The following is a 27,787-nucleotide window of genomic DNA, read 5'->3' as shown; positions in this document are numbered from 1 at the left end:
TCCTTGAGATCTAGAGTCACCAGCCAAGACTCCTTGCCCAGCATGGGAAGGAGTTGCTGTAGGGTCAGCATTTTGAATTTTGGAACAATGAGATATGTGTTCAAAGCGGACAGGTCGAGAATAGGTCTCCATTGGTTTTCTTTTCTTGGCACCAGGAAAAGTCTGGAATAAAATCCTTGTCCTTGTTCCATAGGCGGTACCTGTTCTATAGCTCTCATCCTTAGTAAGTGGCTGATTTGTTCTAGAGCGTTTGTTTTTTGGTTTGGTGGTAGGTTTGGCATTCCTCTCTTCCTTGGTAGAGTATGGAAGTGAAACCTGTAACCTTTGTCTATTGTCTGTAAAATCCATTTGTCTCCTGTAATGTAATGCCAGTTTACTGAAAATAAGGCTAGCTTTCCGCCTAAGGGTGCTTCCAGTTGTTCCCTGGTAGGCGGTATCAGAGCCAAGTCACTGTGACTGTCCTGTAGTAGTGGTAGTAGCTGGGTCTGTGGCAGTACTTCTCTGGTTGTTAGGCTGCCACTGACGTCCCCTGTAGGCACCTCTGGATTGACCTCTGCCCCTTGGGCCTATTTCTGCCTCTCTGTGCTCTGGTGGTGTCTGGAAAGGACCAATTCTTCGAAGGCCAATTTCTACTAAACCTCGGAGGCTGGACCTGTAAGAAATCCTTGACTGTTTGAACAGATTTTGCTTTTTCTTCCACCTTCTTTAATACTTGCTGTGCAGGGGAGCCAAACAAACTGTGTTTCTCCATGGGAGCATCTAGGAGCTTTGACTTTACATGGTCTGGTACGGATTGCTCTTTTAACCATGCATGCCTTCTGATCACTGTACCAGTCATCGCTGATCTAAAGGAAGCCTCCAGTGCATCATAGCCGCATTTTAAAGAATGATTACTGACCTGCTGAGTGTTATGTACCAAATCCTGAAGGGACTTACGGTCTATAGGTTCAGGAGAGAATAGTTTTTTATTTAGCTGATCTAACAAAAATTCCTGGTATTGAATCATGTGGAATTGACAGTTTAAGGCCCTAGCCGAAAGAGTAGCAGAAGTATAAACTTTTTTACCCCATCTCTCTAATGCTCTAGATTCTCTTTCAGAGGGGAAGGGGTTTTTGGCAGAGGCAGTTGCTACAGCTTTGGGGCCCTGTGAAATAGTTTCAGGATCTGCAATAGGAGCCTTATACAAGTGATAATGTGTGTCCGGGACCCTGTAGTATCTGTCGGGCTTAGCAGGGGCCGGGGGAAGAGAGTCAGGGGCAGTACAAGCATCATTAAATGCATCATCCACAACTGTTAGTACTGGAGGAATGGCTAAAGGCCTAAGCTGTGGCAAGTGTAAAAAGGTCCTTCGCCTCTTCCTAGAATCTGAAAAATCCCGGCCCTGCCATTGGAATTGCTCTCTCATAGCATGCAAGGTTTCCCCAAAAGAAAATTCCTCAGGAGGAGAGGCAGAAGGAATGGAGTCTTCTGTGTCAGAGTCCTCATAAGGAGAATAAGGGCCTTCTGGAGGATTTGAGTTTTCTGAATCATCAGAGGAATAATCTGAAGAAACTGGCTCAGGGGGCTCTGCTCTAGGCCTCTTCTCTGGAGGGGGATGAGAGGCCCTGTCAGGTTGAGGATGGGATCCCCTGATCAAAGAAATGAGATCCTCTGCCAGGCTGAGCATTTGGGAACTAGAGCTAGGCCTGTGTGAGGGGGTTTTAGCAGGCAAGGCCTTATAAGATTTAGCTGCTTTAGCCCTAGAAAAAGCCTTGATAGACATGGATGCAGGGGGCCTAGCAGCTCCACGTGCAGGAGTAGATAAGGAATAGTATCGGATAAATCCTGGGTGCCTGCTACAGCAGGAGAAATTTCAGTAGCAGATTCAGCCATGCTGTGTGAGGCCTCGGCTGTCGGAGGTATGCTTTCGGCCGAAGGAAGAACCGAGGACTCTGTTTCAGCCGAAACAGAGACACTCGCGGTTGGCTTAACCGTGGTTTCGGCCGAAACCACGGACTGCGAGTGTCGGTCCTTTTCCTTACGCTTTTTAGCTAATTGTGAAGTCGGAGTCTCCGACGGCATTTTGTAAGCAAAAGCGGGACCAAAAAACTCCTCCGCAAACTCTGACCGACGTCTAAGTCTCCGTCGGTTGAAGGAAGCACAGGCTAGACAAGCTGCTACGTCGTGGTCTGGGCCTAAGCAAGGAAGGCAGTAAGAGTGGAAATCCTTATGAGGTATTTGTTTCCCAAAAGTTAAACAATTATTTACTTTTTCTGACATCGGCTGAGGCAAGAAAGAGTCCCCAACGGGGTACTTAGCTTTTAAGAAGTCTTCGGTAGTAGAAATCTCTGGATCTGACCGACCGGCACTTGCGAACAGCTTCTGCTTCGGGCACCGCGCGGCAAGAAAGACTGGGGAAAATGGCGTCGGCTGATGCCTTTATACCCAATTGACAGCAGCTATGACGTCGGGTGAAGTGCGACATCAGCCGAGGCCAGACCCAGACTTTGGAATCCGGCCGACCGAAGGGCTGCCTGTGGCAGGACAACCCATATGTTAGGACTGCAGATGCATCCTTGAAGGACATCAGGACATGCTGAGGAATGATTTTTTAGTAAGGGGATATAGTAATTATGAAGCTGACGCTGTCTATGAAGTTAATGAAGCAGTAAGAAGAGGTAAAGGTAAACCATATTTATTTAGGAATAGTGAGAATATGGCGAAGAATGATAATAAAAATGTTAATAAACATAGGGTAACCATTCAATATTCAAATATGAATAATAGAATCAGAAATGTTATAGAGAAGAACTGGGGTATATTGACTACTGATGAAAGAATAGCCCGAATAGTGGGTGATAAACCCAGTTTCTCCTATAAGAATATGAAATCTTTAAAGAGGTTATTGTGTTATGAAAACAGGAGTGATAAAAGGGGTTTGGCGACAAATAGACAGGGCACACTTCCATGTAGAAACTGTAATTATTGTATATATTTATCAGGAAGTAAGTCTTTTACACATCCTGATACAGGACGTGAATATAAATTTGATTTCTATACTGATTGTAAGTCTAGGAATCTAGTGTATCTTGCTGTTTGCCAAATTTGTACAAATTTTTATGTAGGTAAAACAAATAGGAGCCTAAAGGAGCGTATTAGGGAACATTTGTATACCATTAGTAAGGGAGATGAACATAACGCTTTAGCACGACATACAACAAAATATGGTAAAATACATAAATTTAATTTTAATGTTATTGAATTGATAAAAGAAACTAATATGTTAGGGAATATAAGGAATTTTACTGAAGAACGTGAAAATAGATGGATTATTAGGTTGCAGAGTCACAGGGGACATGGTTTAAATGAGAAGGTTTCTCTTAAACCATTTCTAGCAGCACGGCCCATCATTAGTTTACTATAAATGTATATTTATAGTTTGTTAATATTTATGTAGATGTACACACATATGTATATCAATAGATATTTTATTCTATTATATTTATATATTTATTGTTAAAGAATGTATGTGTTTTTATTTGACTTCTATAGTAATGTGCTTATGTGTATGAAGTTAAAAATGAAGTTGTTGCTTTAAGTTTTTTTTTAAATTTTCTCTAACAAATTGATTAATGATTCAATTAAGTTGTAATTAATTAAATTGATTGTATTATAAATGAGAGTTTAGATAGCAGTGGTTTAAGTCTGAAGAAGCGTTCCAGTAACGTGAAAGCGCTTACTTATTTTTGTTACTGCAGTTTGTGATTTTATACAATCATTAAATCGTTGGTTTGATTCTTATTGCCGTGGTGAGCCTCATTCAGTTCGTTTGGATATATGTGTTTATGCTCTGCTGAGGCTCTTCATCCGTGAGCTGTCTTGTTTGAGATATTTTTTTTTATCTTCTTCAGATATTTGTCCTGGAGAATGCAGCTGAGAGGAACAGTCCAGAGAAAGATCAGAGTCATAGTCCTGCTCCACACCAGTAAAAGAAACCAGGGTAGGTTTTTGATGAGTAGACTGTAGCTGGGGACACCCAAATTAATGGTTTCAAAGACATAACAGCTTTGACCAACTGGAGTCAGTCCATTCCTTTTCCCCTAGGTGCAGAGAGAGAGAGGTCACATGCCTAATCTTCTGTTTTGTTTTTTTCCTTTTTAGGCATGACAGTCCTCTGAATGAAGTGCGGCTTTTGGGGGCACTGTCTGACTTCTATTAGACAGCCTGGGATCTTTTCCCAAATTAAATTTAAGTGACACCATGTGTTCCTTCAGAAATAAGGCATGGTTAATCAGACGTAATCAGCAGTTTTCAATGCCTCAGGAGCCATGCTGGTCAACAATACGGTATCTGGAGTGGGCAGAGAAGAAGCCTACCATACCTCGGGTTCTGCAAATTAATTGGACAAGTCTCCTTCAGAAATGCTGGACTGCGGATTCATTCGATACCTCTTCAGTTTTTTTTCTATGGCAGCTAGAGGGATGCCCAAGGATGTGGAGTCCATCGTCTTGGACTGGGCCAAGCAGTGCATGATGCTGGGTCTTAAAGGTATTGAGAGTAGAAAGCCTCAACCTAAGAGTTTTTGGAATGAATGACGGAGATTGAGCAAGATTTGCGATTGAATTTCAGGTCTAGGCAAAAAAGACATTTGGTATGCAAGCCCTTGTACGGAATCAGACTACTACTCCTAGCTGACACCTACAACTTTCACCAAAACATCATAAGATAAAAAGGAAGGTTCCTCAATGGGGCACTTATCTGGATAAATGATCAAAGCAAAGGTAACTATGACCAAATGGAACCATGACAGAAATGCATGACCTGTGCTCAGGAAGGTGGTGAGATAGTGCTTCAGTACACAGGCCGGAAGTCAAGTGCGACAACCTATGTCAATAATTACTGCAATAGTGATTTCAGTCTGCAGGACATGTATTTTTAAATGGCGTCGGCTGATGCCTTTATACCCGCTGAACTGCAGCTATGACGTCGGGTGAAGTGCGACATCAGCCGAGGCCAGACCCAGACTTTGGAATCCAGCCGACCGAAGGGCTGCCTGAGGCCAGGACAACCCATTTGTTAGGACTGCAGATGCATCCTTGAAGGACATCGGTTCTGATAAAGTCCGTTATACATATAGGATGAAAGTGCTTAACCATTTACCTGCAATTAAAGTTATCCTTTGTACCCTAGCAGACTGGTAGCTGATTATTTTTAATTTTCAGGATTTAAAAATTAAAAACAGAAAGTAATCCCTTGGTAAATCACAGCAAATATTCCTTGTCCATAATTAGAGATCCTGCCAGAAAAAAAGACCCATGTCAGGGGCACTAGCCTGGGAATTGGGCACCTTAGCCCAACTATGCAGTAAGATCTCATCTGCTCCTTCTCCAGAGACTAGCCAGAGTGGGTCTTCCTTTCTCACTCAGGACAAACCCTACAGCTGAACAGGGAACAGAATGCGTCCAATTCTCAGTCATTTGTGGCTTCCTGAGGAGTTACACAAGAGGGAAGGAGAGACAATGAGTGGTCTGAGAAACCAAGTCTAGCCGCAGCAAAGTCACTGAGGGAGCTGATCTAATACCTGAAGAGTACCAAGAAATTCTCGTCCTGTGCACGGGAGAAGTAAGAACCCAGCCAGTGAAACACTGCACCAAGATTAAGCTGTGAAAAGAGCTTGAAGAAAGTACAGTTTTGTACCTACCATAAATGTAGATGTTCGAGTGCTAATACAGCTGCAGTCATAACAGATGGGTTCTCCTGCCGTCAGGCGGGTCCTCGGTCGGCCGAATTCCAAAGTCTAGGTCCGGCGTCGGTTGTCGTCGCTTCTTCCCTGACGTCAGTGCGACAGGGGTATAAAAGAACCAGCAGACGCCATTTTCTTCAGTTTTTCTTGCCCCAGATGTCAGGTGCCCCCAGAAGGAAGGCAATACATAAAATTATGTAGTAATGCAATGCAATATAATCAAAAAAAAAAAAAAACAGTAGTTGCAAGCAAATACACCATAAAAGAATACCCCTAGAGGGAAAGGAGGGAGGGAAACCTGGACTGCAGCTGTATTAGCACTTGAACATCTACATTTATGGTAGGTACAAAACTGTACTATGTTCATCGTGCATACAGCTGCAGTCATAACAGATGGGTAGAATCCCAAAGCTAAGAAAGGGGTGGTAGGCTCTAGGTGGAACTAGGAGGAGCCAAAATGCCCTGCAAGACTGCAGTGGCAAAGCCTGCTCTAGATTTGGAGTATAATGGTAGGTTGTAGTGTTTGGAGAAGGTATGCTCAGAACTCCAAGTGGCTGCTTCCAAGATATCCTTGGTAGGAACTCCTCTGAGGAAGGCTGCAGAGGTGGCTGTGGCCCTGGTGGAATGAGTTCTAATGCCTGTAGGAACAGTTTTGCCATGAAAGGAATAGCAAAAGCGTATGCAGTGGGCTATCCATTTTGAGATTGTCTGCTTGGAAATTGGCTTTCCTGGAGCTCCTACCGCATAGGCCACAAAGAGCTGTTCTGATTTTCTGAAAGGCTTTGTTCTGTCTAAATAATAACGCAGTTGCCTGTGGATGTCCAAGGAATGTAGTAATCTCTCCCCTTTGTTTTGAGGATTGGGATAAAAAGTAGGTAAATGTATGGCCTGATTTAAAGCTACCCTGGATACCACTTTAGGCATAAAGGAAGGGTTGGTTCGTAATGAAACTCTGTCCTGATGGAAGATGATAAAAGGCTGGACAGCCATGAGGGCCTGTAGTTCTGAAACTCTACGAGCTGAAGTGATAGCCAGAAGCAAAGCTGTTTTCCAGGACAAATATTGCAAATCTGATGAAGCAGCTGGCTCAAAAGGAGGTAAAGTCAGTTTTTCCAGAATGAAATTTAGATCCCAAGCAGGTATTGGTTGCTTCCTTGGAGGTCTTAACTTCTTAGCCCCTCTGAGGAACTGTCTTAAAAGAGGGGGAGAGAATAAAGGAGGATCAGTGTTGTATTCTGCAGAAATGGCTGAGGCATGGATTTTGATGGAGGAGAACGAAAATCCACTGCTTAGTAGTTCAGCCAAATATTGTAGTATTTGAGGTAAATTCAGTTTTCCAGGGTTCTGGCCCTTTTTCTCACTCCAGACACAAAAACGTTTCCATTTTGCGGAGTAAGCTTTTCTAGTTGATGGCCTTCTGGCCTCCAAAATGACATCCTGCTCCTCCTTGGAGAGTAGGGCCTGCTGTGATGCTAAGGAATCTTCCACGCGGCTAGACTGAATGTTTTTAGCTGACTGTGAAGAGTTTTGAAACTGTGCTGAGTCAGAAGAAGAGGCATTAGAGGCAGGGTCCATGGAGGGGAATGAGTCAGGCTCCTCAGGAGTGGGTACCAGTGTTGCCTTGGCCAGTCCGGAGCAATGAGGATCATCTTTGGTCTGTCTGCTCTGGTCTTCAATAGGACTTTGGACAGCAGAGGAAGAGGCGGAAAGGCATAAACTGTCATTGATGTCCAGCTGAAAGAGAGAGTGTCCACTCTCCAGGCCTTTGGGTGGAAGGTCCTCGAGCAGAATTTTATCAATTGATGATTTTTGTGGGAGGCAAAGAGATCTATGTCTGGCCTTCCCCATTCTTGGATTATTTCTGTTAAAACTTTTGGATGCAACATCCATTCGTGTGGATCTGTCATATTCCTGCTTAGGTTGTCTGCCAGAGTGTTTTCCTTGCCTGGCAAGTACTGTGCTTGTAGTTCCATTTGTAAGTCCATGGCCATGTTCCAAAGTGATATGGCCCAGTCTGCATAGGGGATAGGAATGTGTTCCTCCCTGCTTGTTTATGTACCACATAACTGTGGTGTTGTCCGTTCTTATCAACAGTTGACCTGGTTGTAGAAGGTCCTTGAAAGCTATAATAGCATTTATTACTGCTAGCATTTCTTTTTGATTGATGTGAAGATGCTTTTCTTTTTGGGACCATTTGCCCTGAATGCACTGGTCTGTCATGTGCGCCCCCCAGGCGTAGTCCGAGGCATCTGTTGTGATGACTTGATTTGCTTGAGGCTTGCTGAATGGAAGACCTGTGTTTGCTTGACATGCTTGAGCCCACCACAGAAATTCCTTTTGCAGACATGGAAGTAGTGGTATCACTGTTTCCAAACTGTGGCTGTGTTGAGACCATATGTTTTTTAGGTACCATTGTAGTTTTCTCATATGCAGCTTTGCACATGGGATTAGCAAGATGCCATGAATCCCAGAGCCTGCAGGATTTTCCTTGCAGTCAGCCTGGTGCAATTTGCCATTGTTGTGAAATATTGAATTAGTTGCCCCTGCTTCTCTGGCGTGAGGTAGGCCATCTGGGTGTTTGTGTCCAAATTGGCACCCAGGAAAATTATATTTCGAGAGGGGGTTAGCCTTGATTTCTCTTTGTTGACTGTGTATCCCAGGGAGTTTAACAACATTATTACATAAGCCAGATGTTTCAGAAGAATGTGCTTGCTGTCCGCTTGGATCAGGCAGTCGTCCAAATAAGGGTATATTTGTATCCCTTGAAGTCTGCAGTAGGCAATTACTGATGCCAGGCATTTCGTGAATACTCTGGGCGCAGTAGATAAGCCAAAGGGCAATGCAGAGAATTGATAATGGGTTGAACCTGCAAGAAATCTGAGGTATCTTCTGCAATTTTGTCTGATTGGGACATGCAGGTATGCCTCCTTGAGGTCCAATGTTACCAACCAAGACTCCTTGCCCAGCATGGGAAGAAGTTGCTGTAGAGTGAGCATCTTGAATTTTGGTACGATTAGGAATGTGTTTAGGATGGAAAGATCCAAAATAGGTCTCCAATCTTTTCCCTTCCTTGGCACCAGAAATAGCCTGGAATAAAACCTTGACCTTGTTCGTGTGTAGGTACCTCTTGAATAGCTTTCATGTTTATAAGATCTGAAATTTGCTTTTGTGCCTCTGCCCTTTGATTGTGTGGCAGTTTTGGCATGCCTCTCATTTTGGAAGGGTATGAAAGTGGAATTTGTAGCCTCTGTTTATAATGTCCAGGATCCATTTGTCCTTTGTGACAACATGCCAATTTTTGAGAATAGTGCCAGCTTTCCTCCTAAGGAGGCTGCCATTTGAGACCTGGTTGGCCTGCAAAGGGGAAAGTCATTGGGTTTGCCTTCTGAAAGATTGTGAGTTGTCCTCACCACCTCTTGGTGTAGGAGCTTGCCATTGTCTGCCTCTGTACGATCCTTGTGGTTGTCCTCTGCCCCTCGGGTCCTGTATCTGCCTCTTTGGGGTCTGTCCGTGGCAGGAAAGGACCAGTTTTTGGAAGGCCAATTTCTACTAAACGTGGTGGTTGAACCTGCAGAAATTCTTTCACAGTTTGCATTGATTTAGCTTTTTCCTCCATTTTTCGTAATACTTCCTCAGCATTTGCCCCAAATAGTACATCCTTTTGAAGAGGGTCTAGTAATTTAGCTTTGACATGATCAGGCAAGGTTTGTTCCTTGAGCCAAGCATGCCTGCATATGACTGAGCCTGTAACAGCAGCTCTACATGAGGCCTCTAGAGCATCAAAACCACATTGTAAGGTATGTTTACCCACTTGTTCTGCACTATGCATCAAATCCTGCAACTCCTTCAAGTCTGGTTGTTCAGGTTATGACATTTTACTTTTCAATTGAGATAACAGAAACTGTTGGTATTTTAGCATATGAAACTGACAGTTTAAGGCCCTCATGGTTAAGGTAGCCGAGGTATATACCTTTTTTCCCCACCTTTCTAAGGATCTGGAATCTCTCTCGGAAGGCAATGGATTTTTGGCAATGGAAGCCTTACCTCCCTTGGGTCCCTGTGAGATGGTTTCTAGGTCAGCAGCATGGCATTTGTAAAGAAATTGGTGTGAGTCAGGAACCCTGTAGTACCTGTCAGGCTTAACTGGAGCTGGAGGTAGAGAGTCCGGGTTAAGGCAGGCCTCCGAATAAACATCATCTAGGATGTCCCAGACAGGGAGAATAGCCAGAGGCCTGTGCTGGGGTAACAAAAGACATTCCCTGAGCCTTTTCTTGGAATCTGAATAATCCTGGCCTTCCCAGTGGAAGTGTTCCCTTAAGGTATGCAAAGTTTCCCCTAATGAGAAATCCTCAGGGGGGGATACAGAAGGAATAGACTTCTCTGCATCAGAGTCTTCAAAAGGGGAGTAAGCCTGTTCCTGATCATCAGAGTGTTCTGAAATAATGGATCCCTGATCAGAGGAGGGGGAATCTTCCTCCACTCTGGGCCTTTTGTCCGGAGGTGGCTGGGAAATAGAAGTTATGTTCTTACCATAACGTTCCATGTTAGTTGTCTTCTTCTCGCCTTCTTCTTGCTGGATGGGTTCGGAGCCGACCTCGCCCGACTGCCACTCTAAAAGCTCGAGAGTTGGTTCCACCGGCTCGAGGCTCCCCTTATATCCCACAATGCTAGGCGAGAGTTACCTCAGATCTCGTTTGTAAGCTAACCCCAGCTTATAATAGTAACAGAATAACTGTAAAACAGAGTCCACCTCTAACAACAGGAAGAAAGAAGGGTGACCTACATCCTGAACCAGGAAATATGCATAATAGCATATGTCTAAGAAAGAGGTGGTAGAAAGAGAGGTCACAATCACAACTCCTCTAGGTCTGTCCAGGCCAGGGGAAGGAGGGTGGGGCAAGAAGAAGGCGAGAAGAAGACAACTAACATGGAACGTTATGGTAAGAACATAACTTCTATATGTTAAGTTGTCTATCTCGCCTTCATTCTTGCTGGATGGGACCGTCCCTAGCACCTTGTCCCGGTGGCCTAACGGAACAGACTCCTGAGAACAGTGGAACCAAAGTTAGCTCTATGCCTAGAAGCTAAATCCAACTTATAATGAGAAATGAAAGTGTGAGGAGTAGCCCAAGTAGCCGCTGCACAAATGGTGTCGATAGGCAGTCTGTCTTGGAAGGCTAAAGAAGTAGCCAAAGCTCTGGTGGAATGAGCCTTAGGTTTATCAGGCAGCTTTTGATGTCTAATTTCATATACAAGGGAAATCAAAGATGTTAGCCATCTGGATAATGATACCTTTGAAACTGAAAGTCCCTTTCTGCTCTCCGCATAGGAGACAAACAGCTGATCAGATTTTCTGAACTGTTTAGTTCTATCCAAGTAGTACCTCAATTGACGGTGAACATCCAGGCAGTGTAATTTTTGTTCAGACCTATTGGAGTATTCTGGAAAAGGACCAGTAGATCAATGCTTTGATTTAGATTTGACGTCGAGACCACTTTAGGCAAAAGGACGGGTTAGTTCGTAAGGATACTCTGTCCTTATGAAACAAAAGATAAGGAGGACGACAGCTGAGTGCTTGAAGCTCTGAAACTCTTCTAGCTGATGTAATAGCTACCAGAAAAAGAGTTTTCCATGATAATAATTTTAAAGAACAGGAGACTGCAGGTTCGAAAGGGGGAAGAATCAAAGAAGCAAGAACTAAATTTAGGTCCCAAGGAGAAGGAGGATTTCTTATAGGAGGTCTGAGAAGAAAAACTCCTTTCAAAAAGGCTTTGCAGAGCTTGTGGGACATTAGGGCAGATTCAGAAATACCCACATGAAAATTAGAAATAGCTGCCAATTGAACTTTAAGTGTAGAGGGAGATGAACCTGCATGGAAGAGTTCAGCTAGAAAATCAAGGACTAGTTGGATGGAAGCAGTGAAAGGATCTATGTCCTTTCCTTGAGCCCAATATGTGAAGCGTTCCACTTACTCAAATAAATCTTCGAGTGGAAGATTTATGGGAAGCTATCAAAATATCTCTAACAGAGTGAGATAATTGAGGAAGCCTGGCTAAGGTTGGAACTGGAGGAACCAAGCAGTGAGGTTCAGAGAGGGGAGGGAGCGATGAAACTGACCCGACTGATGGATCAAAAGATCTGGAACTAGGTCCAGATTCCACGGTCGCTCCAAGAGAAAACGATGTAGAAAGGGAACCACACTTGTCGAGGCCAGTAAGGAGCAATGAGGATCAATGAGGCCTTCTGAGCGATAGCTTTCTGTATTACTGGAGAGATCAGTGGGAAAGGAGGAAATGCATACAGAAGTCCCCGGGGCCAAACTTGGACTAGAGCGTCTCTGCTGGGTTGGCCTGGTAAAGGGAATAGAGTGAAATATTCTCTGCACTTGCTGTTTTGGGGAGTAGCAAAAAGATCGCAGCAAGGCTGACCCCACTTGAGAAAAATTTCTCTCACTACAGAGTCTTTCAGAGACCACTCGTGAGGCATGAGTATAGCTCTGCTCAACTTGTCCGCAATTTGATTGGATTTCCCGGGGATGTGCGTTGCTATCAGAAACCGCTGAGAAGAAATCGCCCATTGCCACAGTCTGAGTGCTTCTCGACACAGGGGGTATGATCTGGTTCCGCCTTGTTTGTTGATGTACCACACTACAGACATATTGTCTGTCTGGATTGCAATCGTTCCCAAGGGAAGAGAGTCTTGAAGGGCTTGCAACGCTAAAAGCACTGCTCTCATCTCCAGAACATTTATGTGCAAGTGGCATTCGTTTGGTTGCCATGTGCCCTGGACCGTCCTGCCCTGATAATGCCCCCCCCACCCGATCAGGGAGGCATCCGTTGTCAGAGTAGCAACCGGAGGAGGTGGAACAAAGGGTCTTCCCGACAAGAGCTGAGGGGAAGACATCCACCACATGAGATGATTTTTGCACGCTTGCGTGATCATAATGGTGTGAGACATTGGAAGTTGCTGGTATGACCATTGAGTAAAGAGCATCCATTGAAGGATCCGCATGTGGTATCTGGCTAATGGAAGCAGAGGTATGGCCGCCATAATTCCCAACACCTTCAGAACTAACCTGGCTTTGATTCTGTTGTTGTTGAAAAGGAGTGATACCAATTTGTGAATGTCTGTTACTCTCTGATGTGTTAGTCTTGCAGACATGTTTGTTGTATCTAGATTTGCGCCTATGTAGGTAATAGTATGACAAGGCGACAAAACAGACTTTTCGCAATTTATTGAAATACCCAGCTTTTGACAAACGCGAAAAGTGTAATCTCTGGCATCAGAAGGAGATGCTTGGTGGGAGCTGTGAGGAGCCAGTCGTCCAAATATGGAAACACCTGGAATCCTTGTCGTCTCAGGTGAGAAGCTACCACTGCCATGCATTTGGTAAACACCCGGGGGGGCAGTGGTGAGACCAAAGGGCAGGGCCCTGAACTGAAAATGACTGGTTCCCAGCCTGAAGCGGAGGAATCTTCTGGAGCGTCTGTTCATTTTTATGTGATAGTACGCATCCCGAAGGTCTATAGAGCACATCCAGTTTCCTTTGCCCAAAAGGGGAAGGATGGATTGCAGCGTGACCATCCGAAATCTTGTTTTCTTGACTGATCTGTTCAAGACACTGAGATCCAAAATTGGTCTCCAGTCCCCTGTTTTCTTTGGAACTAAAAAGAACCTTGAGTAGATTCCGGATCCTTGCTGGTCTGCTGGAACTGGCTGAATTGCTCTTTTTGCAAGCAGTTTTGAAATCTCCAAAACTGCTAGATCCCTTTGGGTGGGTGGAACATCTGGAAGGGATTTTTTTGACTGATTTGGAAAGCGAAGGAAGGGGATAGAATAGCCTTCGGAAATGATGGACTGTACCCATTTGTCTTGAGTCAGGGATAGCCAGGCTTCTGGGTACAGTGACAATCTTCCCCCGACTGCCTCCGAAGATGGGCAGTCGGGCAACACCTCAGGGATGCTGAAAGGGCTTGTCAGGGAAGGCTTCCCGATTGCCCTGGTTCTGGGGACCCCCCCTGCCCCTAGGGCGACGTCTACCATTGTTATTCCCGCCTCTGCCTCTGGCGGGGAAACGACTCTGTCGCCAGGCTTAAGTCCCTTGAGATTGTTTACGGAACCAGATCTTTCCACCTTTCTGGCCTTTGGGGTAAGGCCTGGTAGAAGTAGAACAACGGACTCCGACGGCACAAAGGGTCTTGCCATCAGTCTCGCACCTAGTCAAGGTTTCTTTCACTTGAGGACCAAAGAGGGATGATCCATCAAACGGGGAGTTCGTGAAAGACGTCTTGAAGGGGTCCGCAAAATTACATAGCCGCATCCAGGCATGCCTACGTAAGGCCACACCTGTCCCTGGCTCTGCTCGCTCCATCAGCCGTAAGAAAGAAGGCGCATGGAGGAGTTGGTTATGGAGTTAGGGTAGCCAGCTGCGTGTTCATCTTATCTTGAAACCCGCAGCTGTAGGGTCCTTTAACATTTCACTCGCTTCCTTGATCAAGTCCCTTTGAAGACAGTAAAATGGCACAGGTAGTTCAGCGAACGCATGGTAAAAGTCGCTGACGAGAACATCCGCTTCCCGTACCTGTCCATGGACCTAGATTCCTTGTTAGGTGGATGGACAGGTACTGAAGGATCAGCTAGCTCCTTCTTAGTGGCAGCAGCTACCACCATAGCATCCACAGAAACCCCTTTAGTTAAAAACTGTTTGTCTGCTGGAGCTGTTATGAACTTGGAGGGTCTCCTGGGAGTGGGGTCCACTGAATCAGGAGCCGTCCATGCCTTCTTAGCAACCACCTGCATGAGGGGGTCGAAGGGGGGGGACACCCAGGAGGTGGAAGGACGAGAGCCAAACGCCTCAAGATACACAGATTCGTCCTCTGAAGGGTTGAGGGCTGGCCAATTTCCCCTCTGTTTCAGGATCTCCAGAATGTCTGCAAATGAGACATCTTCAGAAGGGGAACGGGGGGAACCCTCAGAATCATCCAAATCTGTGTCTGATGTGATGGACTCAGGTGAGTCAATGTGTTTCCTCTACACTTCCTCTTCCGAGGGGCTCTTCTGCCAAATCAGGAGAGGCCTCGAAGAGGATGAAATCCCACAGGGGTTCCTGAGGAGCTGGCTCTCTGCGGTCCGGGATGAGGGAGTGAGTCGACTTAGCCTGAGGCACCGAGAGGAGGGGCGGAGCCGACTGTGGAGTAGAGCCAGGCTCTAACACACCGCATGACCTCGAATGCACCCCTGTCAGGCAGAGCCAGAGGTCCCCGCTCCGAGAAGCTAAGAACCCCTCGGCACCGACAGTGATGGCTCGAGGCCGATGTCGGAGCCGAACTCACCAGCGCGAAGCACCGAGAGGGAGAGGGGTCGGACAAGGGTCCGATGCCACTCACCCCTCGAGCCGACGAGGAAGTCCGGCGCCGAGATTCTTCCAAGGAAGAAAACGGAGCCGGCGACGGTGCCGTAGACAATGGTATCGGCTCCGACGCTATCACAGTCTCGGTTCCGACGACCCGCTCCGAGCTCAAGAGAGTCGAAGGAGGAATATGTTGCTGGACCGGGGCAGGCATCGACTGATGAGTCGGGCTCTGAAGCATCTGGGCCAGTGCCTCGGACTTAAGAAGTCGACTCACTACCCTCTGAAGGTCATGATCCGACAGCCTCGATGACCTAGAGGAGTGAGATCTTTGGCTCCGTTCAGACAGCAGGGGAGATCCTGGAGCCGAATGAACGGAGCCAAGATATGGTGACCTGGACGTCTTCCTAGTTGTCGGCTCCGAAGGTCTGGTCGGAGCCGACACGGAACTTATTACCTCGGCCCGCCGGAGCGAGGAGCCACAGAAACTGTGGACTGAGACTTATCGGCTCCAGCCGCAGCCGATAAAGGCAGAGGTTGAGAAACCTTAGGTCTCGGCTCAGTAGTCGGAGCCGAAGACCTAGATGCCTTAGAGGGCTTCCCTGTTGAAACAGATAGGGAATCCTCTGGCTTGAGTAAGCCTCTTAGTATCAATTTATTTTTTCTTTCCTGCAGGACCCTGGGGCTGAAGCCATGGCACACAGCACAGGAGTCCTGCAGGTGCAAAGGCCCCAGACAGTAGACAAAAGAAGTGTGAGCGTCTGTCAGAGACATTTTCTGACAGCACGCATCACACTTCTTGAATCCGGAGACCTTTGCTTCTTTAGACATTTTTAAACAGGTGTAAACAAACACACACACAAACACACTAAATACACCCTGTCAAGTTAAATTATAATAAAAATCACTAACTAGGATTTTTAAAATAAAATAAAATAATACACACACACTCCACTAGGGAAGAGAAAAGGCCTGTAGGCCCGAGGGAAGAACCTAAGGTTCTTAAGGGAAAAAAACGGAAATTTTTTGGAAGGGGATAAAAATTTCTCTAAACTAAGGGAAATAAGTAAATATATTAAAAATAAAGGGGTTTTGAAAGACTAAATTACACAAGAAAAGTCACTTACCAAGAACCGGTAGAAAACCAACCTCGAAGCTGTAGCGGCAAACGAGATCTGAGGTAACTCTCGCCTAGCATTGTGGGATATAAGGGGAGCCTCGAGCCGGTGGAACCAACTCTCGAGCTTTTAGAGTGGCCAAGTCGGAGCCGAGGTCGGCTCCGAACCCATCCAGCAAGAATGAAGGCGAGATAGACAACTTAACATCCTCTGATTAGAGTAATTAAATCCTCAGCCATTTTAAGCATCTGTCTCTTAGGCATGGGGCCTGGAGATGGGCCCTGTGTAACTGGTCTCTTAGGGTGCATGGTTGCTTTAGACTTGGTGAAAGCCTTGATGGAGAAAGAAGAGGAAGGTCTGAAGACACCTTGAGTGGAGGTGGACCTGTCCACATTCTGTGTTTCAATGCCAAGAGTGGCTTCGGTATCTATAGTCGGTGTGTGGGCCGAGGAGCCTGCGACCTCGGGTACAGGAGACACCGCCAAAGATGTGTCGTCGGTAGTCAGGGGCTGCGTAGGCGCCTCACTGAGAACCGGACCACGTGTAGTCGGCTTTGGCGTGGTGTCGGTAGAGGATGTGGACCTCGAGTGTCGGTCCTTGTCTTTGCGTTTTTTAGACAAAACCGGTGTCGGAGTATCCAACGACACGGTATAGTTAAATGCTTTCCCAAAAAAATGCTGGGCGAACTCCGCCCGACGCTTAATAGTTCGTTTGTTGAATGTAGCACAACAGTGACAGACCGAGACGTCGTGGTCTGGGCCCAAACAAGGTATACAGAGGGAATGGAAATCCTTATGCGGTATTTGCTTCCCACAAGAAATACAATTATTAACTTTGTCTGACATCGGTCTGAGGCAAGAAAAGTTTCCCCAACGGGGTACTTAGCTTTCAAGAAGACTTCGGTTTTCCAAATTTTTCGTAATCTCAGGAGCTGGCCGACCGGCACTTGCGAACTGCTTCTGCTTCGGGCACCACGCGGCAAGAAAGACTGGAGAAAATGGCGTCGGCTGGTTCTTTTATACCCCTGTCGCACTGACGTCAGGGAAGAAGCGACGACAACCGACGCCGGACCTAGACTTTGGAATTCGGCCGACCGAGGACCCGCCTGATGGCAGAAGAACCCATCTGTTATGACTGCAGCTGTATGCACGATGAACATCAGCGGAGAATGGTCAAGTCAGAAAACATCCTGACAAAAACAAGGTTTGGAGATTAAAATGTCTGTGACAGTCAACAAAATCATAATATCCTGCGCCTCACATAAATATGTAGATGCAATACAGTAAAAGAGATTTCACATTTTTTTACACAGGCATTCCTAGAGTAAAAATTCCTATACAAGACGTGACAGTCCAAAACAATAGCGATTACTAACATAAAATATGAACTTTCAAAGAAAGTTTTGCCTCAGAAAAAATAATGAGCAGGAAGGTTTTCTCCAGAGGAGTACTTATCTGCCCAGCCTTGAAAAATTGTTACCAGACTGTCAGTTCCATAAAACCGGCAAAGTTAGTGGACTTCAGCAGCAAAAAAAAAAAATTAGTTTTTTAGTGCCCTAACCATTGCTTTTATGTGGATCTTCCAGAGCACAACATGGTTAGGGACAAATGGAAGTTGTTAGGTAAAAGCTGGGTGCTGATCATATTGTTGGCAGAATACAATGCATATATACCTTAGGCTACTGCAACAGTGATCTAAATATTGATCATCATCTTTACCACTCAAACAAGGGAAATACGACATTCAATGGTCACAGTTTATCAAATGTCTGCAGAACCCTGCATTCCATATCTACAAATAAAATGTCAGCCCCCTTTGAGTTTTCTTAAATTCATATATTATAATACTGTCAAAAGAATCTCATTTCTGCAAAAACACTTTTGTGCATTTTTATACACACACACGGATCTATTATTTGTGACTGAATGATCACAAAGTTGATATTTGGAATATGGATGTGACAAAGACTGAAACACAAAATGTTAACACACCATGCACATGCTCAGTGGATTACCCTGCAGCAGGCTAAACCAACTGGTGTTTTTCCAGGGGGTGTTTTTCCAGGGGGACAAGCCCTCCTTTTACCCCCCCATTCCCCAGCTAAATTATACAGAGCAACTAAGAGACCACACAATCCCTGTGGAAAGGTGAGAGACCCTACCTGGGAAAGGATTTCTTGCATGTCGACAATCTGTTTCTGTCAAACAAATGGTGTCGACCACAAAGCCAACTTTGAGATGACACACACAAAGTACACAGCCAACATCATCGAAACGACAGTGTAAGCGCACAGTTTGCTGGCACCAGAGGATGGTGTCTGTCAAAAGAAAACTTGCCACTGCACAGTGAGCAAATCTGCAGAACAAAAATTTACTATGCAGATGATCTTCCCACCTCCAAAAAAATCAGGTTCATTGGTAAGATTTCAAGTGCATCAAAAAAGATGCTAAAAAACAACAAGACTGTACAATTCCCACCAAAGACATTCTACAGCACAATTCACAAATTTTAACTTGATGCAAGAGTAAACACTAGTTTTACTACCACTTTACCTTTTGGATACAAAGGAATATGTAATAGAGAGTATCTGAATCATAAGGTTCTCCTTCTCCATTTCGAGCTTCTCTAGTCATTAAACACAGTCCATAATTCAGCTCTGCTACTGCTGATGAGATGAGATCTTCCTGAAACCTTAACGGCTGCCTTCCTAGAAAAAGAATCATACAGGGACAATTTAGTGCTGCATACCTTATTTACAGCAATTTATCTGCACCATTCTACCTAAAAAATAAATTCTTAACATTAGCAGTTTGATCTACTAGCAAGTTCCCTCTGAGACAGGGTCTAGGTTGGGGTACTACTTCAACAAATGGAATTCAGCCTTTTCCACCCAGCAAAATCCCCTATCTGTAAATGTCCACAAGTTTGAAAGATGTACACCATGAAAACAAAATGGCCAGACAAATCTACTTTTCCAAACTTGCAGAGTCCACCCTTAAGCCACTACAAACCAGCCACCAAGTCAAAAGAAGTGGATGACACCAGACTGTTAAACAAGTGACATAAAATAAGTACCTGCTGGAGTTAAACAGAACACCAAAAGCTGCTACTCAGGGAAGGACTACTAGTTCATGGTAGCATGGTAAGGACCTCAACTGCGACAGAAAGAACGCATCTGTTACAGCTTACTTTAAGAATCCTCCTTAATGAGTCCGAAGACGGGATGAATGTCAAGCAGTACCAACCAGAATGTAAGGCGGTACTAGACTGTCCTAAAGCAAAGTCCTTGAGAACAGACTTGAGAAAAGTAGTCTGGCTCCCACATGACAGTCGAGTTAATAATATTCAGTAAAGAACTGTACTGAGGACAAAGTGGCAACACAAAATGCTTCAGAAGAAAGCTTCTTGAAGAAATGAAAGCAGTCACTCCCCTGGTGGAGTGAGCTAGGACCACAGAACATGCCAACAAATGGTTGTTCACATGATGAAAAAATACAGTTGGCAAGTCATCTGGAAAAAAAATGTTTTGCTTGAAAGTAACAAGCAATCACCTTCCTCTGTATTAAAGAAAAGTAAGTGGTCTATTTTCTTATACACCTGCACGACTCTCAGGCAGCGCTTGGTTGACTGTCCCATGTCAAGAGTGAGAAAAGTCCTCTTCCTTACTTCTGCTAAAAAAATAATTATCAGGTGGTGAACTAACGAGTTCAAGAAAATTTCGAAAACCAACTTTGGCAGGAAGTCTGGGTTCATCCTGCCAGGCACCTTTGTCCTTGGGATTTCCCACACATGATGGCCTGAGTTAGTTCAGATGTGATGAACATCAAGAAAGTCTAAAAACAAACTTACTGTACAAAGCTATCAGGCACAAATGGCAAATGGCCTAACCTGTTTTCCATGAAGTTTAGGTCTCGCAGTGGGATCCCATAATGGGGGGGGGGGTTTCTCAACAAGGGATGGAGATGCAGAATGCCCTTAATAAACTGCTTGATCAGCTGGTGAAGGAGCCACAATTCTGCTCCAGATTACCTCAATCCTAAGAAATAGGTAACACTTGTCACGTATGCGTAATATCTGAAAAACAAACTGACTTTTCCTTCTTTTTAGTGGTGCCTCAAATTTTCTCTCACCATTTTCGCTATGTCCCTATTAAAAAGTACAGTTGTGTACACTTACCATAAATGTAAAAGTTCAAAAGTATTCACTGTTGCAGTCATCACATTTGGGCTATCTGCCTGCTGGTAGCCCTCAGCCGGCCTGAATACTAGAGCCTTGGGATTTCTGCGTCGGATGCTGTTGCTTCTTTCATGACATCAGGTCGTCAGGGGTATAAAACTTGCAGCTGACGCCATTATATCAGTTTTGCTTGCCCCAGATGTCAGGTGCCCCCACAATAGGAAGCAATTACATGGTGATATAAAGTATGCCAAACAAAAAAGACAGATAAAAGTAGAGAGAAGTCAGGGGGCTGGAGGGAGGGTAACCAGGACTGCAGCAGTGAATACACTCGAACATCTACATTTATGGTAAGTGTATGCAACTGTACTATGTTCTTCGTGTTTCACTGTTGCAGTCATCACATTTGGGTTGATTCCCAAAGCTAAGGAAGGGTGGAAGAAGTTGAGCATTAGAGCCAGCAATGAGGCCCTGTAAGACTGCTGTGGCAAATCCAGCTATGGATTTAGAAAAGACAGGCAAGTGGTAATTCTTGGTGAAAGTATGTACAGAGCTACAGGTTGCAGCTTCCAGGATGTTCCTGGTAGGGACTCCTCTGAGTAAAGCAGTAGAGGCAGATGCAGCCCTGGTGGAATGTGTTCTTATCCCCTTAGTGTAGGTTTTCCACGGTGTTTGCAGCAGAAATGGATGCAATGTGCTATCCATTTGGAAATGGTTTGCTTTGAAATGGCCTTCCCCTTTGCCCCTGCAGAAAAACTGATCATCAGCTGGTCAGATTTTCTGAGAGGCTTAGTCCTGTCCAGATAGAATCTAAGATGTCCGTGCACATCCAGGGAATGCAATATCCTCTCCCCTTTATTCTGGGGAGTACGAAAAAAAAAATAGGTAAATGAATGGACTGGTTCAGAGCCACAACAGATACCACCTTGGGCATAAATGATGGATTAGTTCCGAGGGAAACCCTGTCTGCATGGTAGATGAAGGGTTCCACTGCCATAAGGGCCTGCAGTTCAGACACTCTTCTTGCAGAAGTGATGGCTAGAGTAAAGCTGTTTTCCAAGAAAGAAATTTCAACTCTGCTGTAGCAGCTGGTTCAAGGGGGGGGAGAAGAGTAAGTTTCTCCAACACAACATTTAGGTCCCAGGCTGGAGTGGGAGCTCCCATGGGGGGGGGGGGGGGGTCTTAAATTTTTGGCCCCTCTAAGGAAGTGTTTTAACAGTGGACGAGAGAAGAGGGGTGGGGCTCAGTATTATAATCTGTTGATATGGCTGAGGCATGAATCTTAATTGAAGAGAAAGATACGGCCTTGTGGAGCATTTCTGTTAAATAATCTAGGATATAGGTTCATAGGTAGGCACTAGGCTATCGGCCCAAGGGCCTACGTAAGCCTAGCCAACAAGGTTCCCTGGCTTACACCCCCCCCAAGAAAGTTATTTTCCTGTGTCACTCTCGAGCAGACACACAGAAGTGATCCCCGGGGTGTATTTCCTATTTCCCATCCACTCATCAAGATTTTTCTTGAAGAGTGCTAATGAAGAACTTTGCTTGACATAGATGGATAGCCTGTTCCAAAGTATGGGAAGTCTCTGGGGCAGGAATCTATCCCTCCGGCATGTCCTGTTTATTGTGGTGACAGGGTTTAGGTCCCTAGAGCGTGTAGCTCAGAGGGATTGGGATTTCTTTAGGTGTAGCACATGTCCAACAGCTCTGGGTTTGACATAGCTTTATATGTTAGGCAGAGATCACCTTGGAGTAAGCGATATGCTATGGAGTAAAGCTTGAGTTTGAGGCGGTCAGTGTAGGGCATTTGTTTGAGGCCAGTAATCCTCTGTGAGGTACTTCTGTGGCCTTTCAGCTGCTGCAGATGTCTTGTGAGGTACATTCCAAAAGGGGCGTTGTACTCTACAACGGGTCTGAGTGTCGAGTAGAGGGGAACAATGACCTCTTTTTTCCTGGATGAGAACCCTTTTATGATTAGGTGTGCCACGAAGAAGGACTTCCTGACTACTGTGGCGATGTGACTATCAAAGGAGAGACTACTGTCCACCTGGGTCCCAAGGTCTCATCACACATTCGGTGTTAAGTAGATTGCTGCCTATGTGGTAGTTCATGGGTACAGAGTTTTTACCAAAGGGGATGACACTGCACTTTTTGGCATTGAGCTTGAGGCCATGGCTCTGACACCGGGCATCTGTCTCAGCGAAGCCCTTCTGTAGGATGTCCACATCATTTGGGGACTTGACTATGGCTCCTAGTTTGCAGTCACCTGCGAACTTCGTTAGCCAGAAGCCTTCTGTGTTAGCCTGTACTTCAGAGAAGTAGATACCAAACAGGAGAGATCCCAGGACGGAACCCTGTGGTATTCCACTTGTCACTGCTTTGAGGTCAGATTTGGAGTCTGCGACTTTTACAATGTGGGGTTCTGTCAGTGAGCCAGTTGGCAACCCATCTTGTGACGTAGGGATTTATGCCTAGTTTAGTGAGTTTAGCTATCATTCCAGAATGGTGGACGGTGTCGAAAGCCTTGGCGAGGTCAAGATAGGCTGTGTGAACCACCTTACCCTCATCTACGGCTTTGGTGACTGCCTCAAAGACGTCGATCAGGTTCAGGAGGCATGATCTGCCTTTCACAAACCCAAACTGGGTGGGATCCAGAGTTTGGAGGTTACATATGTCTGTTTGAGTTCCATGATGATACGCTCCACGGCCTTGCAGACCAGGCTTGTCAGGTTAATAGGTCTATAGTTCCCGGGATCAGTGGTGGCTCCCCCTTTGTGGAGTGGGATAACTGTCGCTGTGTGCCATTCAGTGGGCACAAAGCCTGATGCGAGGCTATTATTGAACATGGTGCTTAAGTGGGGAGGCAGTTCGTTCTGAACTTCGTATAAGATGCAGCCTGGGATGTTGTCCAGTCCCATGGATGCTGTGTTTTTGGCTTTAGAGAGTGCAGCTTTTACCTGCGTAGTTGTGATTACAGGGACTCTGCATTCTTCCTATATAGATATGGGCCCTTTAGGGGGTGAGGGTGGGGGGTAAAGTTAGCATTGAACCTATCTGCCAAGATGCTGGCAATATCAGTTGGTACTGTAATTTTCGTGCCGTTGTGCTGTAACTCAGAGCAGATCTGGGTGTTGCCATCGAGATTCTTGACATAGCTACAGAATGCTTTCTGGTTGTCCTTAGAATTAGTGGCGATTTTGTTTTCGTAGCTAGCTTTGAAGGATCTTACAAGGGATCTCAGCTTATTACTGAGGCTGACCAGGGAGCTACTCCACTCATGGGATTTTACTCTCTTTTGCAACAGTTTCTTCCTTCTGTTGTACAGTTTATGGCAGGGACCACCAGATTGGCTTTGTCTTGGTTCTGTTTGGGATAGCATGATCCATGCACTTGTGTAAGTGCTTATAGAATGCATCTGTGTAGGATTCAGCAGTTGTAACTGTACTGTCCATCTGTATGGGTGTCATTAAGTTCACCACTTGTCTTAAGAAGCATGAAGTTGGCTATGGAGAAATTTTTTACCGTGGTTTCCTTAATGGAGGGTGGGGGCGGGATGTGGATATCAAGGTTGATTTGCTTATGGTCGGATCTGACCAACGAGGAGTTGACTTCAGGTGTGGAACACCAGTCACTCATGTTGGTAATGACTAGGTCTATGATATTGTTGCCCCTGGTGGAGGTGTGGATAAAGTTGATCCAGGGCATTGGAGTTTATGAATTCCAGAAAGAGTTGAACTAAGGAGTTGGTACACGAGTAGTTTTCCCAGTTAATGGTGGGGTAGTTGAAGTCGTCCATTATTAGGGTGTTTGGTTGAACCCTAATATTTTCCAGTACATCAAGAAAAGAGTGGGAATCCTGGGGCATGGTGGGGGATCTGTAGCAAGCTACAATTTGGACTGCAGTTTTGCCCAGAGTTAGTTGCACTTGGATAACCTCGGATGCATTATGCTGAGCAACTAGCCTGGAGGTGTGGATATCCTTAATGAACCTGGACACAACTCCGCCTTTGGTGTTTCAGTCCAGGTTACATGGCCGAAAAGTGTGGTATGAGTTATAGCCTGGTAGTGCAGGGGTGCTCTCTGGAGCCTTGAAGCAGGTCTCAGTCACTACACAGATATCGATGTTCTCCATTTTAAGGTATGCCTCGAGTGAGTGCATTTTAGATTCAGACTTCTAGCACTGAGTGGCATTACCCTCAGTTTTTGCTTGCCTGTTCCTGTTACGGTGGTGAATTTGTTAACTGAACTTGCCTAAAAAAGGCACTATAGGGGCAGCAAGAGCCTTAGCTAGTATCCGGAATCCCAGGGGCAACAGGTGCAGGCCATCTGTGGCAAAGCATCGTGGTCTGTCGACCATGTCATCCTAAGCAGACAGATACTGGTTCCCCTTAGAATGACACCAGAAGCTTAGTCAATTGAAGTCAATCATTTTTGTCCTTGTACTGCGGTATCATTCTGGGCGATGGCAGAATGCTACTCAGGGCTAGGGTCATACCTGCCTGGGCTACAATAAGGCAAGCTAGGCACCGTTGTGCCCATCCCTTGAGACTGGCTCCAGGAATAGTATCTTTTCCACTTTTCTGAATAGGATTTTCTAGTACTAGGCCTCCTTGCCTCAAGAATGACACCCAGCACCTGCTTACTGAGGGTTGCTACAGGTGAGCTCAAAGGATTTAGCCAGGATGCAAGGTTCAGGGTTTGAAGCGAAGGGTGCAGAATCTGGTCCTCCTGCTGGGACAGCAGGGAAGGAGTCGGAGGCAAGTGCCATGGTTGTAGCACTGTCAGACTGTGCAAAAGGGGGTACCAGTGCTGGCATGGCCAGTCCGGTGCAATCAGAACTGTCCTTAGCTTGTCCTGTTTGATCTTTAGCAGGACCTTTGAGATTAGAGGGGGGGGGGGGGCATAAACTAAGAGGCCTTCCCAGGTAAAGGACAGGGCATCCATTTTCCAAGCTTGACTGTGGGGAGTTCTGGTGCAGTTCTTTTTCACTTGGTGGTTCTGAGGGGAGGCAAATAGGTCTACCTCTAGAGCCCCCCCCCCATTTGTTCAAGAGCTTGAATATTTTGGGTTCCAGTTTCCATTTGTGTGGATCCATGAGATTTCTGCATAAGTCGTCTGCCATTGAATTTAGTTTGCCTGGCAGGAACTGAACTTGTAGGTTCACCTGGTTGCTCAAGGCTGTGTTCCACAGACCCATGGCTAGTCTGCCGAGTGGGTAGGAATGGGTTCCCCCCTGCTTGCTTATGTACCACATAACTGTGGTGGTGTCTGTCTTTACCAACAGTTGTCCTGGAAGAATAAGGTCTTTGAAAGCTGTCGGAGCATTCTGTACAGCTAACATTTCTTTTTGATTGATATGCAGGTGCATCTGTATTGGGTTCCATTTGCCCTGAATGCACTGCCCTGCCATGTGAGCCCTCCATGCATAGTCTGATGAGTCTCTTGTTAGGGTTTGGGCGGCAGGGGGTACAAAGAAAGTGAGTCCCTTGTTGTGGTTGCACGCCTCTGCCCACCAAAGGAACTCTTCCCCTTCAGCAAGGGATGATAGGAATCATTGTTTCCAGGTCCTGACAGTGCTGACACCATTGAAGTTTCCTCATATGCAGTCTTACATATGGAATTAACAGAATGCAAGAGGCCATGAACTCCAGGGCTTGCAGGATTTTCCTTGCAGATAGCTGGGTTTTTGTGGACAGTAGGTTGAAGTAGGTTGTCAAATAAACTTCTCTGAAGTGAAGAATGCCATCTGGGAAGTTGTGTTCAAGCTTGCTCCCAGGAATACAATCTGTTAGCTAGGTAATAGGTGTGATTTCATCTCATTGATGGTGTACCCCAGTGAAGTTAGAAGTCTCTTTACAAATGCCAGGTGCTGTAAAAGCAAGTCCTGACTCTCTGCCTGAATAAGGCAATCATCCAAACATGGGTAAATCTGAATATTTCTCTGCCTGCAAAATGCAATGGCTGGACCGAGGCACTTTGTGAATACCCTGGGCGCCGTAGATAAGCCAAAGGGAAGCGCAGAGAACTGATAGTGCATGGAGCCTGCCCTGAAGTGTAGGTATTTCCTGCAAGATTCCCTTTTTGGGATGTGCAGATAAGCTTCTTTTAAGTTTAGGGTTGCCAGCCAGGCATCCTTGGCTAATACAGGAAGAAGCTGTTGAAGAGCTAGCATTTTGAATTCTGGAACCACCAGAAGGGTGTTAATGATAGACAGGAGCAGGACAGGACAACAGGAGTTTTCTTTTCTGGGAGCCAGGAACGATCTTGAATAGAAACCTTGTCCCCTTTGTTCTGCTGAGACAGGTTGAATAGCCTTGATGCTGAGAAGAGAGAGAACCTGTTTTTGGGCCTCCGTCGACTGGTTTGGGGGGAGGTCTGGCCATTCACTTGGGGATGGGAGAGAGTGTAAGTGGAATCTGTATCCTAGGGAAACTGTTTAAAACCCATTTGTCTTCGGTAATGAATTCCCAGTTTTTTGCATGCAGGGCAAGCTTTCCTCCTAAAGGTGCAAGTAGTTGAGCAAGGCTTGGAAGAGACGAGAAGTCATTGTGCAATTTTTCCATAGGGGGTGGCAAACTACTCCCTGCTTTGGAAGCGGAAAGCCCCACTGCTTAGATCTGTGCATAGCCTGAGACTGAAGTCTTGGTGGTCTGCTGCTCCTGGGTTTGGACTGAGAAGGCCTGGAAGGGACAGGAAAGGTCCAGTTCTTTGAAGTCCAGTGCCTACTGACTTCTAGGTGGCTGTACTTGTAAGAAATATTTAACAGTTTGCATAGATTTAGCTTTTCCCTCCATTCTTTTGAGAACTTCTTCCAATTTCTTGCCAAAAAGGCGGTCTTGGTTTAAAGGTGCATTCAGTAATTTAGCTTTAACATGATCTGGCAAGTTTTGTTCCTTAAGCAAAGCATGCCTCCTAAGTACAGACCCAGTGACAGCAGCCCTGGAAGATGCTTCTAAAGCATCAAACCACATTGCAAAGTATGTTTACCAACTTGGTCAGCAGAATGCATTAACTCTTGTAAATCTTTGTGTTCAGCACAGTCAAGAATCAACAATTTTCTGTTTAAGTAGTTCCATAATATGTTGCTGATACTTTAACATATGAAACTGGCAACTTAAAGCCCTAATGGCCAGAGTAGCAGAGGTATATACCTTCTTATCCCATCTGTCTAAAGCCCTAGAATCCCTGTCAGAAAGGGTAGCATTCTTTGCAGTAGTAGCCTTAATGCTTATAGGTCCTTGGGAAATGGTCTCTGGATCCGCAGTAGGATTCTTGAAGAGGAATTTGAGAGAGTCAGGTACTCTATATAGTACCTGTCAGGTTTCCTGGGAGCTGAAGGCAAAGTATCTGGGGTAAGGCTGGATTCCAGAAAAACATCTACAATCTCCAGAACATGAAGGACAGCTAGAGGCCTGTGCTGAG

General features: G+C 45.5%; 1 protein-coding gene across 5 annotated transcripts in view; it reads right to left on the bottom strand.

Annotated features, from left to right (window-relative positions):
* Positions 1-27,787, bottom strand: part of QRICH1 (glutamine rich 1) — a 1,772,469-nt gene that overhangs the window by 820,439 nt on the left and 924,243 nt on the right. For all 5 annotated transcript variants that reach the window (XM_044078740.1, XM_044078739.1, XM_044078738.1 and 2 more), the window contains one exon: positions 18,742-18,896. In XM_044078740.1, coding sequence (XP_043934675.1) covers positions 18,742-18,896 — 155 coding nt within the window. The remainder of the gene's footprint in view (positions 1-18,741; positions 18,897-27,787) is intronic.

Source organism: Protopterus annectens, chromosome 7.part1, assembly GCF_019279795.1.
Source record: "Protopterus annectens isolate FY-2018-M chromosome 7.part1, PAN1.0, whole genome shotgun sequence".
Taxonomy (NCBI): domain Eukaryota; kingdom Metazoa; phylum Chordata; order Ceratodontiformes; family Protopteridae; genus Protopterus; species Protopterus annectens.
Note: the sequence above shows the minus strand (reverse complement) of the source record. Positions and strands in the feature narration are given on the sequence as shown.